At 41.9% G+C, this 13585-nt stretch overlaps 1 protein-coding gene and 1 long non-coding RNA gene across 4 annotated transcripts in view; one reads left to right on the top strand and one right to left on the bottom strand.

Moving 5' to 3' along the window:
* The window catches only part of LOC134137414 (uncharacterized), a 42161-nt gene extending 30306 nt beyond the window's left edge, over window positions 1-11855 (bottom strand). For all 3 annotated transcript variants that reach the window (XR_009957689.1, XR_009957687.1, XR_009957688.1), the window contains exons 1-2: window positions 11799-11855; window positions 11257-11324 (exon numbers count right to left, since the gene is read on the bottom strand). This is a non-coding gene — a long non-coding RNA (uncharacterized LOC134137414). The remainder of the gene's footprint in view (window positions 1-11256; window positions 11325-11798) is intronic.
* An 82-nt stretch (window positions 11856-11937) lies between these two features.
* Window positions 11938-13585, top strand: part of RAB2A (RAB2A, member RAS oncogene family) — a 40802-nt gene continuing 39154 nt past the window's right edge. Inside the window, exon 1 of the mRNA XM_062570339.1 lies at window positions 11938-12339. Within this exon, the coding sequence (XP_062426323.1) occupies window positions 12294-12339 (46 nt within the window). The 5' untranslated portion in view covers window positions 11938-12293. The remainder of the gene's footprint in view (window positions 12340-13585) is intronic.

Below are 13585 nucleotides of genomic sequence, written 5' to 3'. Positions count from 1 at the left end.
TTAAAATATCTTATGAACTTAAATGGTTTTTTAGGTATCCTTTCTTTCTCATTCTTCTCTACTTGATCACAACAAAAACATTTTACTAACCTTCCGTTCTCCTTCCACAACCCTATCTTGAGAAAAAAAGGACTGAGAAGTTCTTGCTGACCTTGTTCCAATTTGGAGGTGTAGTCTGAAGTGCTCTTTTGACTTTCCCTCCAAAGCTTTCACAGTTAGCAAGTCAGCCTTCTCTGACGAGGGATTTTGTTTTCCCTTCTACTGCCCTTCTTTCAACAGTGGAGCCCTAGTCATAATCAGACAGAAACCATTATTGTTTGACAGACAATTTAAACCACTCATTTCAATTCAACTCTAAAATCTGGTCTCATTTCAATACATGTGTAAACAAGCCAAGGTGTTGTCTGTTTTACTTAAAAGTAGACTCAGATTCTTGGTCAATATTCTATGTTCAAGGCATATTAAATACCCTTTAAGCCAAGTTCATCAATTGTGACTAAAATCCGAAGTCCTTGAGCTGATGCTACTGGGTTACTTTTTAAGGATCTTAAAAATGCATAGGCCTTCTGGTCTTCTAAAATGTATTCTCTGCGATGCTGAGTTTATCCTTCCTGCATCATCCATTATTACTACAAGAAAAGGCTGGAGCTTGTGAGAAGTATTAAAGTAATATTGAAAATGCTTGTTCCTAAATAGTATTAAAAATTAGAAAAAAAATAGAAAGTAAAAAAAAAAAATCTCAGATACCATTAACTGAGCATTTTCAGGAGACTAGAATAAAGAATGTATATTTTTTTCTGAGAAGAAAACATTTGCTCATAAATAAAAAATAAAATATATATCACAAATTTATGTCTGGAATCCTTTACTGTAGTTTTTTTTTTAATTTCTTGAAAAGTGTGCCTGCTGTTTTAGCAGTATCATCTAGTGCTTTGTGCATATAGCTTGGAAGTAACTTTGGGGAATGATGAATATCCCTCTCTCTTTATCAACTTTAACAATACCAAACTTGTGAAATAATGTTATCCATTCCCAATACATAAGATGAATTTCTAAAGTGTTTTAATGTCCCAGAGATACATTTTCTGTCTCTTCCACTACATGAAAGTATGTTATTCAAAAGAGCTATGAATTTCCTCCAGCACATCATTTTGTTCCACACTTACCCTAAATATAAAGCAGTATATACATTTAGTCATGGCTTTGTTTGAATTTGTATAAATTCCTATTTATCAAATATGATACTGATCATACTCATTTGCTATAAATAAATGTATAACAGGTATGTATTTCTCCCAACATAGAACTGCACTAATGAGAATTAAATTTGCAGTTTCATTTTTTTCCCATTAAATACATAGGATTAATAGGACTTGAATGTGATCAAGGTAAAACTACTTTAAAATAAGCCTGAGCAAAATACTATTTCCTACTAGTTGGTTTCTCAGTATAAGTCTGTATTTCTCTAAAATTACACATGTGCAACTAAGTATCAGTTGGACAGCTGTAATTCTCTTTGTTGGAAAAGTCAGAAACCAATTTATATTTACAAAAATGCATGGAATTTACTCACCTCAGAACATAAGGTCAAACATCTGCTTACTACAAATATGATATTTAAACCTATTTGATCCTTATCAGAGGTGTAGGATAAAATGTTTGCATAGGATAAGTATGTTTTTGTCTTTTAAAAGACACCGAAAAGACACTGAAAACAACTATTGAACTATTCTAAATAATTATTAATGCATATTCACAGTGGAATGTACATATGAAGAAGAGAAAAAAAATCCTCCACATTTACTCTACTTTGTTTAGTCTATTCTAAATAAGAACTTGAAGCACTTTAGCATCACCTTAACTATGATTTAGCTAGTGTTCAGGCAGAATTACTAGACATTTCTATTATACCTTTCAGATAAAAACATAGCGTAGGTTATCCACTAATACCTTGGTGGGAAAAGATTACTTCTGAGACTTCGACCCTTAGATTCCCTCACTTTAAATCATTGAGCAACTTTTCTGATTTCCAGAATCTTAGACAGTTCCTTACTTCTTATAAGTACCAAAATAGGTTAATAGAAGTATTTGAAAAGCAGGGGTGTGGGGGGGAACAGAGGGAAGAAAACAGGGGAGAAAACAGGGGAGAAAAAACATACTGGAGAGAAAAAGCAAAAATTGAAACGCTTATGTTTTTTTCCTCTTTTAGACTAAAAAGTTTTCATTTTGAAAAAATGAGACACAATTTGCCTACTCCTATTCCTTTTAAACAAAGCAATTCCCTTAAAGTTGTCTCTTTCCCTGCCATGAGTAAAGTTTTTGTGATTTTCACTTCTTGTGAGTCTGTACAGTAACTTTATGTTATCTTCCATATTCTCTTTATCCAGCTGCTTCCAATACAATTTAAAGAGGAGATCTGAGGAAAATTAAGAGAAGTTAGACTTTAATGTCATAAAAACTTTAAAATTTGCCATGATGACAGTTTAAATAATAAACTTCTGCATTGACCTCTGATATCTTCTGCATAGCAATAATACTTCATGCTCTTGTGATGTGAGTACATATTTTCTAGCACTGTTGACAGAAAAAAACCCTTCAGTACATCTTTTCATTTGGCTATCTATTCATTTCAAGGTTATCCCAAGGATCCTTGCGTTTTCACTGTTTGTATGGGAAAAGTATTAAAATTTATCACTTACTGTTTTATCAAACCATTTATTTTTAAACCAAGGCAGTAAAAAACAAGATTATTTGGACGGAAAAACAGGGTGTAATGATAACACTTGCAAAGAACATTAGCAAATAAATAGGATAATGGAGAGCTTATTTAAATATTTCCCTGTGTTCAAAAATCTTAAATATGAATACAGCTGGGAATTTGAAGAACTACACATCTGAATTACTCTTTTACCTTTTGTTGCACTGACTTGAAAATGCAGTTTCAAGACTTTATTTTGAAAACAAAAAATGCTAATAAAACTCAATTTTACATTCAAAAAATATTTATCAATGAAGCTGATCTGGAATAAAACATTCAGTGTAGTGACTGGAGAAATATGGTGTCCTGTAGAATGCATTACTTTTAGTATTTAATTAACAGCATCTAGCTAAGGTTATCAGTTAATACTACACTTTTCTAAAGGGTTTTCTAAAAGTTTTTAAAAATAAACCTACTTTTGAACCTTTTCACCAGATTAAAACAACAACATAATATAGTTTGGGTGTTTTAAAGCTATATTGGCCTTTAGCAGAAATACTGTATTTCTGAAAACAAAGTAGTGAAATACAAACAATAGAAAGTGGGAAAACACCCTCTGACCATATGTTTCTGCTAATAACTGAAATGTTAGCAAGAGCTGCCCGGACAGGGACCCTCAAAGCCCAAGCTGCATACCCTTCAGAGGTCCATATTTCTAGGCACTCCCCTCAGAGCCCCAGTCCCTAGTCTCCCACTTCTGCACTCAAGAATTTTAATTTCTCAGTAATCTACACTGAAAGGCCCTGGTTCTCCAGTCCACTTATCCAATCTTTCACAAGAGATACTTCTTCTCATACTGCCCCAAATCCTGTCTCATTCTAGCCCAGCCCAGAGCCCTCTGCTCCTTCTGTTCCCTTGCAGGGGACTCTTCTCATACCTGAGTGGGAATGCCAAAGCATTTTCATTTATTTCATACTGCTCCAGGCCACCCGTTCCAGAGACCAGCAGATACCTGTTGCTCTGCCTGTATATGGCCTCTGCTGCAGCCCATGCTCTGGAGCTAACATTTTTCTTCTCCACTGACCCCTAGATACCCACAACCACATTTCCATTGACTACCTTGACAGGCCAAGCCTTCCCCAGACTCCTGCTTGCAGAGGATACTAAAAAAAACCCTAGACATAGGTGTCACTAATAAAAGAAAAAATCCATCTCATCAAGAATTTGAAGGCTATAAAAGTAAAATAGAGATTAAATGATTAAATACTCAGTCATGCAACTGATCCATTAATTTCAAAGATAGAATCAGAGAGCAAAGATGAGGTACATGAGCAGTTTAAGATAACACATGTATACAGATGACTTACACTTGTTCAATGATTCTTGGTAAGAGGTAAAAACTATTATCACTATGGTCAAATCATTAGCCCAGGAAATTGGAGAAAGAGCTAAATTAAGTTACATCATGAATTCTATGTCAGTTCAGCTTATGATTTACATGATTGCTCTAGACTAAAGATACCAGAACCCACAGATCAGAACACCAAAACCAGACTTGGCTTTCAAGCTGGACATCTGTAAGAGTACTGTAAAAATGATATTAAAAAAAATGGAGATGCTAATGTGTTTGCTGTATCCTGAATTACATACCTAGCAAACCAGTCATTGTGCAAAGGTTTACATTATTCACATTTACATTATTCCCTTTCCTGAAAGTAAAGGTAAAACAGCAGTGAAAGATAAGCCTATATTCCAGCTGCACAAATGAGAATCCTTTTATCAAGCCCAAGGGATGCAGGACTGGGAATTACATGACTATTAAGCTTCATTCTGTGCAAACAAGAAGCATGCATGGAATTGACTATTCAAGATACACATCAATTTATCAGATTGCCTTAGAGAGGGCAACAGAGGTGACTGTCCATAGAAGGTAAAGAAGAGCATCATTGCATCTGATTCCTTGCCGATGCTTCCAAAAGCCCCTATCATAAAATGAAAAAAACACAAACAACTTGAAGGAAAAAATGAAGTTTGATCAACAGAGTAAGGTATAAAGTCAAGGATGTGGTCTGGGGCACTTCACAGAAGACCCAATCAGCAATGAGTAGATGAGAAATCAAATGGAATTTCAGAAAGATAAAACCTTGTAGTTTTTTAATTACATGGTCAACATATATTCCAGCTGATATTTCAATGCTAAAGGCAAAAAAAAAAAAAAAAAAAAAAAAAAAATCAACAAGCAACTATGGCAGCTCTCTGACTGCATGTAAGAACTGTTCCCTCATCCTGAGGACATATCTGAGTGTACATCAACAGACATAACAAATTATGTGCCAATTCTTCAAGATGGAACAGTATTCCCTCAATGCCATATTAAAGACAAAGAGAACAGTTGAAAAATCCAGCCTGGTGGCTATTATGATAATCCATTATGAAAGTGAAACATCTATAATTTCACAAAAGACAATAGAAAAGGGTAGTAAATGCCACTGCTTCATACAATACATCAAAAACATTACATTGGCTCCTACAACTTTTGGAAAGAGAAGAAAAACATGATGAGAGTCCATAAACTTGACTCTCAGAATCCTAACATGGAAAGAAGAGGTACTAAATCAATCAGTTGACAAGTCTTTATTACATTAACATTACATAATGATTTTTTTTTAATTTCCTTTCCTTACAATAATTCCAGAGGATTTATCAATAGGCCAGATTGTCTCTACAGTCCTTAATCTTAACATTTAAAGGGGATTCTGCGGTGGCATAAAAAGGATCTCAAAATATCCTAGGTCTTCTACCAAAAAAAAGGAAAAAATACAATGGCTAACAAACTGCTATTCACTTTCTTATGCTTCACAGACTGACACCTGGAATTCCATCTTTCAAAAGGCAGACCTTCATTCACACTTACACACACTTGACTCTCTTCCTGTAGGATCTTGTCACTCCAGTCTTCAAAAAGGGCAAGAAGGAGGACCCAGGCAACTCTAGGCTGGTCAGCCTCACCTCCATCCCTGGAAAGGTGATGGAACAGCTCCTTCTGGATGTCATCTCCAGATATATAGAGGAAAAGAAGGTGATCGGGAACAGTCAGCATGGATTCACCAAAGCAAAATCCAGCTTAATCGATCTGATAGCCTTCTCTGATGGAATGACTGGCTGGGTAGAGGAGGGGAGAGCAGTGGGCGTTGCGTACCTTGACTTCAGCAAGGCTTTGGACACTGTCTCCCATAACATCCTCCTAGGCAAGCTCAGGAAGTGGGGGTTAGATGAGCAGACAGTGAGGTGGATTGAGAACTGGCTGAAAGGCAGAGCTCAGAGGGTCGTCATCAGTGGCACGGGGTCTAGTTGGAGGCCTGTGGCTAGTGGCGTCCCCCAGGGCTCAGCACTGGGTCCCATCCTGTTCAAATTCTTCATCAATGACCTGGGTGAGGGGACAGAGTGCCTCCTCAACAAGTTTGCTGATGAAACCAAGCTGGGAGAAGTGGCTGACACACCAGAGGGCTGTGCTGCCATTCAGAGAGACCTGGACAGGCTGGAGAGTTGGGCAGAGAGGAACCTCCTGAGGTTCCACAAGGGCAAGTGCAGAGTCCTGCACCTAGGGAGAAATAACCCTAGGCACCAGTACAAGCTGGGGGCTGACATGCTGGAGAGCAGCCCTGCACAGAAGGACCCTGGGAGTGCTGGTGGATGACAAGTTGGCCAGGAGCCAGGAATGTGCCCTTGTGGCCAAGAAGGACAATGGTATCCTGGGGTGCATTGGGAAGAGTGTTGCCAGCAGGTTGAGGGAGGTGATCCTGCCCCTCTACTCAGCCCTGGGGAGGCCTCATCTCGAGTCCTGTGTCCAGTTCTGGGCTCCCTGGGACAAGAGAGACATGGAGCTACTGGAGAGAGTCCAGCATAGGGCTACGAAGATGATCAGAGGGCTGGAGCACCTGCCCTATGAGGAACGGCTGCGAGAGCTGGGCCTCTTCAACCTGGGGAAGAGAAGGCTGAGGGGGGATCTTATCAATGTGTACAAGTACCTGAAGGGAGGGTGTCAAGGGGACAGGGACAAACTCTTTTCAGTTGTCCCGTGTGACAGGACAAGAGGCAATGGACAGAAATTGAAGCACAGGAAGTTCGGCCTGACCGTGAGAGGGAATTTCTTCCCGTGAGAGTGACGGAGCACTGGACCAGGTTGCCCAGAGAGGTTGTGGAGTCTCCTTCTCTGGAGATCTTCAAGGTCCACCTGGATGCAACCCCATCTAACATGCTCTAGGTGACCCTGCTTGAGCAGGGAAGTTGGACTAGGTGATCTCCAGAGGTCCCTTCCAACCTTACTGATTCTATGATTCTATGATCTGCTCTGTATGTTCTCATGAGGCAAGGTTTCATTCTTGACATTTATATAAAATAAAATATCATACATTGACTTCTTACATAGTAAAATACAAACCTAACCTCCAAAAAATTCGCTAAATAAAATTCACAAATAACATAGTGTGGCACAGAATTAACATTCAGAAAAAGTACAAACAGACTGAATAAACACTAGATACAAGCAAATAACAGTTTATACTCCACATCTGTATAAATAAGTTAGTACAAAAAAAATGTTTAAAAAAATAAACTAAACCAAAAAGCAGGTAATAACTGACTTCTAATAGTTAAATAATAGTATCATGCAAATTATAATTAAAGATAAATGGTTCTATTCAAGTGTCATGTTAGGGTTCTACTTTGGTGTTTCAGTTCCCCCATTCTTGTCTAATTGTTTGCTCTGCAGAGTAGCTAGAGCTTGGCATGCCTCCATGGCTCTTTCTCAAATAGTTATATTAGTAATAAAGACCCTGCAAAGTCTAAGGCTTTGCTATAAATCCCAAGCCTCCAATATAGAACTAAGAGCAAACTCTAGTTTTCCCAAGTGTATTAAATTTGCCACAGTATCTTTCCAATACTGTCATCTAAGACAAATATATCATCATCTTTCTAAAGAGCTTGTTACATAAAATCACTGATAGATAACATATTATTCAAAATAACATTAAAAAAGGTGAAAGCAACCCCCTGCAAGCCTTACGTTTCAGTATCAAATAACCACTGCTTCTATTATATCTACTGGCAAATATTTTTTTTTAATAATTGAGAATCAGTCCATGGTATCCTTCTATTAATAGCATTTAAACCAATGTTAAGCATAACTTGGAGTAAAATCAATTTTGCATTGATCTCCAATCGGAGGAATCTGAAATTGATAGAACTGCTGATAGAACGGAATAACTTAAGCATACGGTCATCTTATCTAGCAACAAATTAGCTTTTATTTACCACAGCTTAAGTAACAAATTTCTGTTGGTTAGCCTTGCAAATCTCTGCCAAACACTGATATCCTCAACATCCAAGTAGTAGGATCACAACTGAAATACTCCACAAATGCACATACACAAAACCTTTTAAAGTATGCCAGGATAAGCAGAAGTGATTTGGCTATCTGTTCACTATGCAGTCAATGACCAAAATTATAGCTGACTTCCTGACTAGCCAAGCAGCCAGTAAGTCAGCCAAGTGGGCATTTCTCTGCTATGTGGGTTGCAGGCAAGCAGGCTATCTCTCTGACTCACCAGGATGCCAAAGTAGGTAAGGGTGACTTCTCTCTCAACAGAAGGCTGCCAATCAAATCAGGAAGCTGTTAATCAGCAGTGCTAAAGAGATTCTTCCATTTCACTAAAACTTCTGTAATACCTGTATTTTCTCCCCAACAGTAAACTGAAATTTTATAAAATGGAAATTCTCTTTTCTGATCAGAATTATTCTAGATAGTATTGCTTGTGTCAAACTTGTGGCCTAGAAGATCACAGAAACCACATCCCATCAGTGAAGTAAACACAGTTGAAACTCACTGGGACTCTGTGGAGAGGTTGCCAAGGCTTGTCCAATGCTCAGACTAGCACCCTTTGTGGCTCAAGCACGCAGGGATCCCGGGCACTACCACTAGGGACCTGGAACACATCACGAGTAACTACAGGGCTGTGGAGATGGGGATGAAGGACACAGAAGACCACATGGTTCTCCTTACTCCTGCCAGTCTGGAGAGATGGGCTGGGCAGGAGAGGGCTCATGTGAGTCAACACCTGGCTGCATGACTGATGTCCCATACTGGGATTTAGCTATCATAACCATGGGACCTTCTCTGAAGGAATGAAGACTGGCTGAGTAAAGGGAGTATCCATCAGACAAAGCTGGCAGGAGCGTTATCGTTTATACACCTGTGGGATTTGCAGGGACAGGAAACTCATTTGGCTAAAAGCTAACACAGAAAAATTTCAAGTTTAGCCATGGTATTTCCCTGATAAACAGATGACACAGACAGTGCCAGAACAAGGCAAAGGACTAAGAGCAGGTTACTGGGTGCAGAGCTCCACTATCTCTATTGACAGCAACTTATACTTACCCTGCATAAAATCTTGTCTACTTTTGGTCTAAGGATGCCTGGTTTCCTGTAGCTTTGTGCCCCATGGCTGATGGGCACCAAATCAAAGGCAGTGCAAAGTTCTTACCTACATACAGAGCACTTAGAGGACTCATTTCAGTATTAATTTGTTATTTTAATTGACTTCAGCTACAGATTTGCCTTCAGCAATGTTTCTCTTCTCCCTCCAGTTGCCATTTTTTATGAAAATTTATTGGGATAGGGAGGATGGAGGCAGGCCCCTGTATGCACAGATACATGGAAACAGAAGCCTAGTTTTCACTGAAAACAAGGCAAAAAATCAGTTTTCCTGAGAAAAGTCATTCTGAACAGGAATTGTTAGTTAATGAAAAATTCCAGTGGAACTCCACTTCTAATAAGTAAAAAAATGAGGAAGTGTGGTTTTTGTTTGTTTGGCTTGGTTTGGGGTTTTTTGCCTATAGGGAAAGTAGGGTCCTCCAAAAGAAGATGGAGGAGTTTTTTGCATACCACCTTGTCCACTTCATGTATTCAGGTGGAGACAAAATGCCTGGATTTTGAAGATAAGAAATGCTTTAGATTCACACACACAGGTTCCAATTTGTTTTGCTCAAATATGACTTGTTGGCTGAGGAAAGCCAAGTTATACAACATGATCAGCTTCATTCAAAAAAAAATGAACGAAGTTCAACTGATTGCAAAAAATAAGTGATAAATAGAATGGAAGGATTTCTCAAGAATAGACAATGATCAAACCAACCTAGTTTCTTTCTCTGGAAAGCTACATGGCCTAGAGAAAAAAGTGTGTGTAACTTATCTTGACTTCAGGAAGGCTTTGACACTCTACTGCATCAAATAAGAAAAATGCAAAATAAGAAATCACTAGGAAGTACACTTATGGCTAAAAAGCCAGTTATAAAGGGTTAAACTAAAACAATATGCCACACATGGCTTTCCAGGGCTCTGTCCTGTCCAGGCAAGACTTACTAATTTTTTGAATTAACAACCTGGGTAACAATGGCTGGAATTGAATAAAATACATATATATATATACATATATATATATATATATATATATATATCCTTGACGAACTGAGTGGCCCTGATCCAAACGGCTGAAATTTAGTAAAAGGTAATACAATGCTTCATAATGAGATACCAAATGTATAGACATTTGGGTAACAACTGCCTAGATAGTGTTGTGGCAGCGTAGGGACCTGGATGAAAACACACACTTCTTCGGATGTTGCAAAATAAGTAAGATCACATTCAGCAAGGAGCTGAAGACTGTAGTTCATCCAACACCGAAGACACTCACATGAATTTGTTTTGGGGCCATGGACAGTTGAGATCTCCTATTTAGGACTCCCCACCTTATCAACAATGTTGAAAAACTGGGAGAAGTACAAAGGAGAGGGAAAATAAGGAGGAGACAAATGATTGAAGAAGGAAGGTTGAAAACATTATTTTTTCATGTGGAAAAGTAATGTAGATAAAACTTTCATAATATATAAAGGACTGCCTTTCCTTTCATGGCAAGCATTCATTTTCCATATTCACAAAGGAGAGGGTAGTTAAAAAAAAAAAAAAAAAAAAAAAAAAAAAAAAAAAAAAAGCTTAGTTTTGATTTTTAGGAAAATCTTTCTAATAGAAAGGTCATGAAATATGGAAATAGGTTTTGGTGTAGTGCACAATCAGCCTTATTGAAGGTTCCCAGCAAGTTAGATACACACCTGTTAGAAATGGTGTAAATCAATGTTGTCCAGCTTCCTGACCTGAAGTGCCACATACAAAAACCTTCACACAGGTAAAAGCTGTCATACTGGTACAGCCAGAAAGGTCACCCTCTGGGTTCCCAGGGAGAAAATGACAGTGTCTCTTCAGTGGTTCCACCAACGTAAACGAACAGCAGAGCTGTTGGGCAACCTAGGGCATCATCAGCCTTAGCACCTGACTGGAGAGCCAGGCAGCCCTGCGCTCCATACAGGGCCATCATCAGCCATCGGCACGGGGCTGACATGTGAGCCAAAGCACCTCTGGCTGCTGAAGAGCCACAGGTCCAGATGCACTGCATTCTTAGGAAACACGTTTAGACCAAGTCATACCTAAGCTTCTTGCAACTCACCAGTTCCATGCGATGTTTAAGGAATCTTAACAGCTCTGAATGCAGGATAACTTCCTGGCTTATTGCTTCTGGTTTGATGAAGAAATGCAGTCAAAGAAAGGAAAAAACACCTTCTAATCCAGAACTCAAGTTTGATTAGTGAGGAAAATAAATTAGTTTGTACAGAATTGCTGGTTAGCATTTCAGCTTACACGACCCCCTGGCTCAGAGCTGGCCCAGTAACCTTGAACGGAGCCTTTCCTGGATCTCTGGGCCTGAGGCACCCTCGGTGCTGGAACCCCTCAACGAAACCCCCACCAGTGCTTTGGCCCACAAACTGCTATCGCCCCTTCTAGTCCTTCGGCATCATCTGACGTGGATGCAAACTAAAAGCTACATCGGGGTGCTCGAGGGCTTCGAGCAAGGCCCGGGCTCCTGAGCGGCCTCCCTCCCCGCAGGAGCCGCAGTGGAACTACTCCAGCGGGAAAAACCATCATCATCAAGCCCGCCCGCGGCCACAACCGCCCTTTTTACAACAAAATCGAAGGAAAAGAGCAACCCACACGGGACAGAGAAGCTGCCCGCCCGGCCCCGCTCTTCCTCCTCCTCCTCCTCCTCCCTTGGGGCGGGGCGGGGCGGGGCGGTGGCCGCGCCGGGCAGCGGCTACCTCAGCACTTCCGGGTCGGGGGCGGGGCCGGGCGCGGAGGTCGGTGCGTGACGTTGCCGGCGGGGCTGGGGGCCGCTGGGCGCCTGTTATTGTTCTCGCCGCGCGCTCTGCCCGCCGCCGCCGCCGCCGCCGCCGCGGGACGCTGTGGGGCGCGGAAGGAGCGGGGCTGAGAGAGGGCCCAGGCGCGGGAGCGAGCGCGCCCCCGCGCAGAGCGGCGCGCGCAGGGCGGGAGGCGGCGGGCGGAGGTAGGGGGAGCGCGGCGCGCGCCCCGCCCGGCGGCCGTTAACCGTCTCGAACTCTCCGCAGCGCGAGCGGGGGCGGGGGGAGAGCGAGCGCGCGCGCGCGTCACCGAGGAGCCAGCGGGAGCCGGCGAGGCGGCGACTGGGCGGCCATGGCCTACGCGTATCTCTTCAAATACATCATCATCGGGGACACAGGTGAGCGGCGGGGGCGGCGGGCCGGGCCCGGGCCCGGGCGGAGGAGGAGGAGGAGGCGGGGGCAGGCGGGCCCGGCTCCCCCGGCTCCCCCGGCTCCCCGCTCCCATTTCCGCAGTGTTGGCTCCGCCGACGTGGTGGCTCTGCGCGAGGAGGCGGCTGCCCCGCCTCTGCGCTGGGCCCCGCCCGTGGCCTCGGCCTGCCGCTCGGCGGCATTGCGGCCCGCGCCAGGCCGCGGCCCCCGGCGGCCCGACGGCCGCCTCCGGGCCCAGGTGACAGGCTGCAGGGCGAGCCGGGCTGTGTCACGCCCCGGGCTGTGTCACGCCCCGGGCTGCGGCGTCTGAGCGTGAAAAGCGGGGGCGGAGATGGGGGGGGGGGGGGGCGGCTGCTGTCAATGCAAAACTCGCGCCTGGGCCGCGGTCTCTTATTTACATCCCTACAGCACTGAGGCCTAAGAGGTGCTGCTTGCTTCCCAGGAATTTTGTAGTGATTCAAAGACAGTGCCATCAGGTACCTTTAGACCGGGCTGCCAGGATGTAGTTTCCAGCCTGGGCTGGAGGTGCAGTAGCAAACTGTTTAAATGTCAGGACATGCTGTCAAAGGGAAGTTAAAAGGCCTGACTCTTTTCTTCTAATTTACAGGAGCTATTTTTTGACTACCTGCTTTCCCAGATGCTGCAAGCTGCGTCTGTGGTCTCTTCTTCCAGCTCCTCACCCATTTACTTGTCCCTTTTTTAAAAACTTGCTCTCTTCCATTTGTCATTTACTACAGTGTTGCAAATAACATTGCTTAAGAATGCTGCAGGTATAACCATATGCTGACGGGAATTGTTTGATGCACTTTTGCTGACATACTCTATGCTTCCTTGGCATAGTGTGGGTATAGATGGTATTTTCAATCACAGTTTTGGCAGGACAAAGTAAATAACAAAGCTAGCTACAGTGCTTGTGTATATTTCTCATTGTCTTCCTCATACCTGAATAAATGCCCTCTTTAATAAATTTGATGGCACAGTGTCTCTTTACATGCTTTTCTAGGGATACCTGCAGAATTATATTTCATATTGATGAACCAGTTTATCTGTTGCTGGAGTTTTTGGTACTATAATTATACATTGCAGTTGCATGATACATGTGGTTGTTAAATAGCCTGGACTGCAACTACTACATGATTTTTTTTAACCCACATTTAAACTCTGCAGACTTTTTTTAGAAATTGTAGTACAAATTAATATTAAAAAATATATCAT

The sequence above is a fragment of the Rhea pennata genome, chromosome 2, assembly GCF_028389875.1.
Source record: "Rhea pennata isolate bPtePen1 chromosome 2, bPtePen1.pri, whole genome shotgun sequence".
In the NCBI taxonomy this organism is placed as follows: Eukaryota; Metazoa; Chordata; class Aves; order Rheiformes; family Rheidae; genus Rhea; species Rhea pennata.
This window is presented reverse-complemented; position numbering and strand designations above follow the sequence as displayed.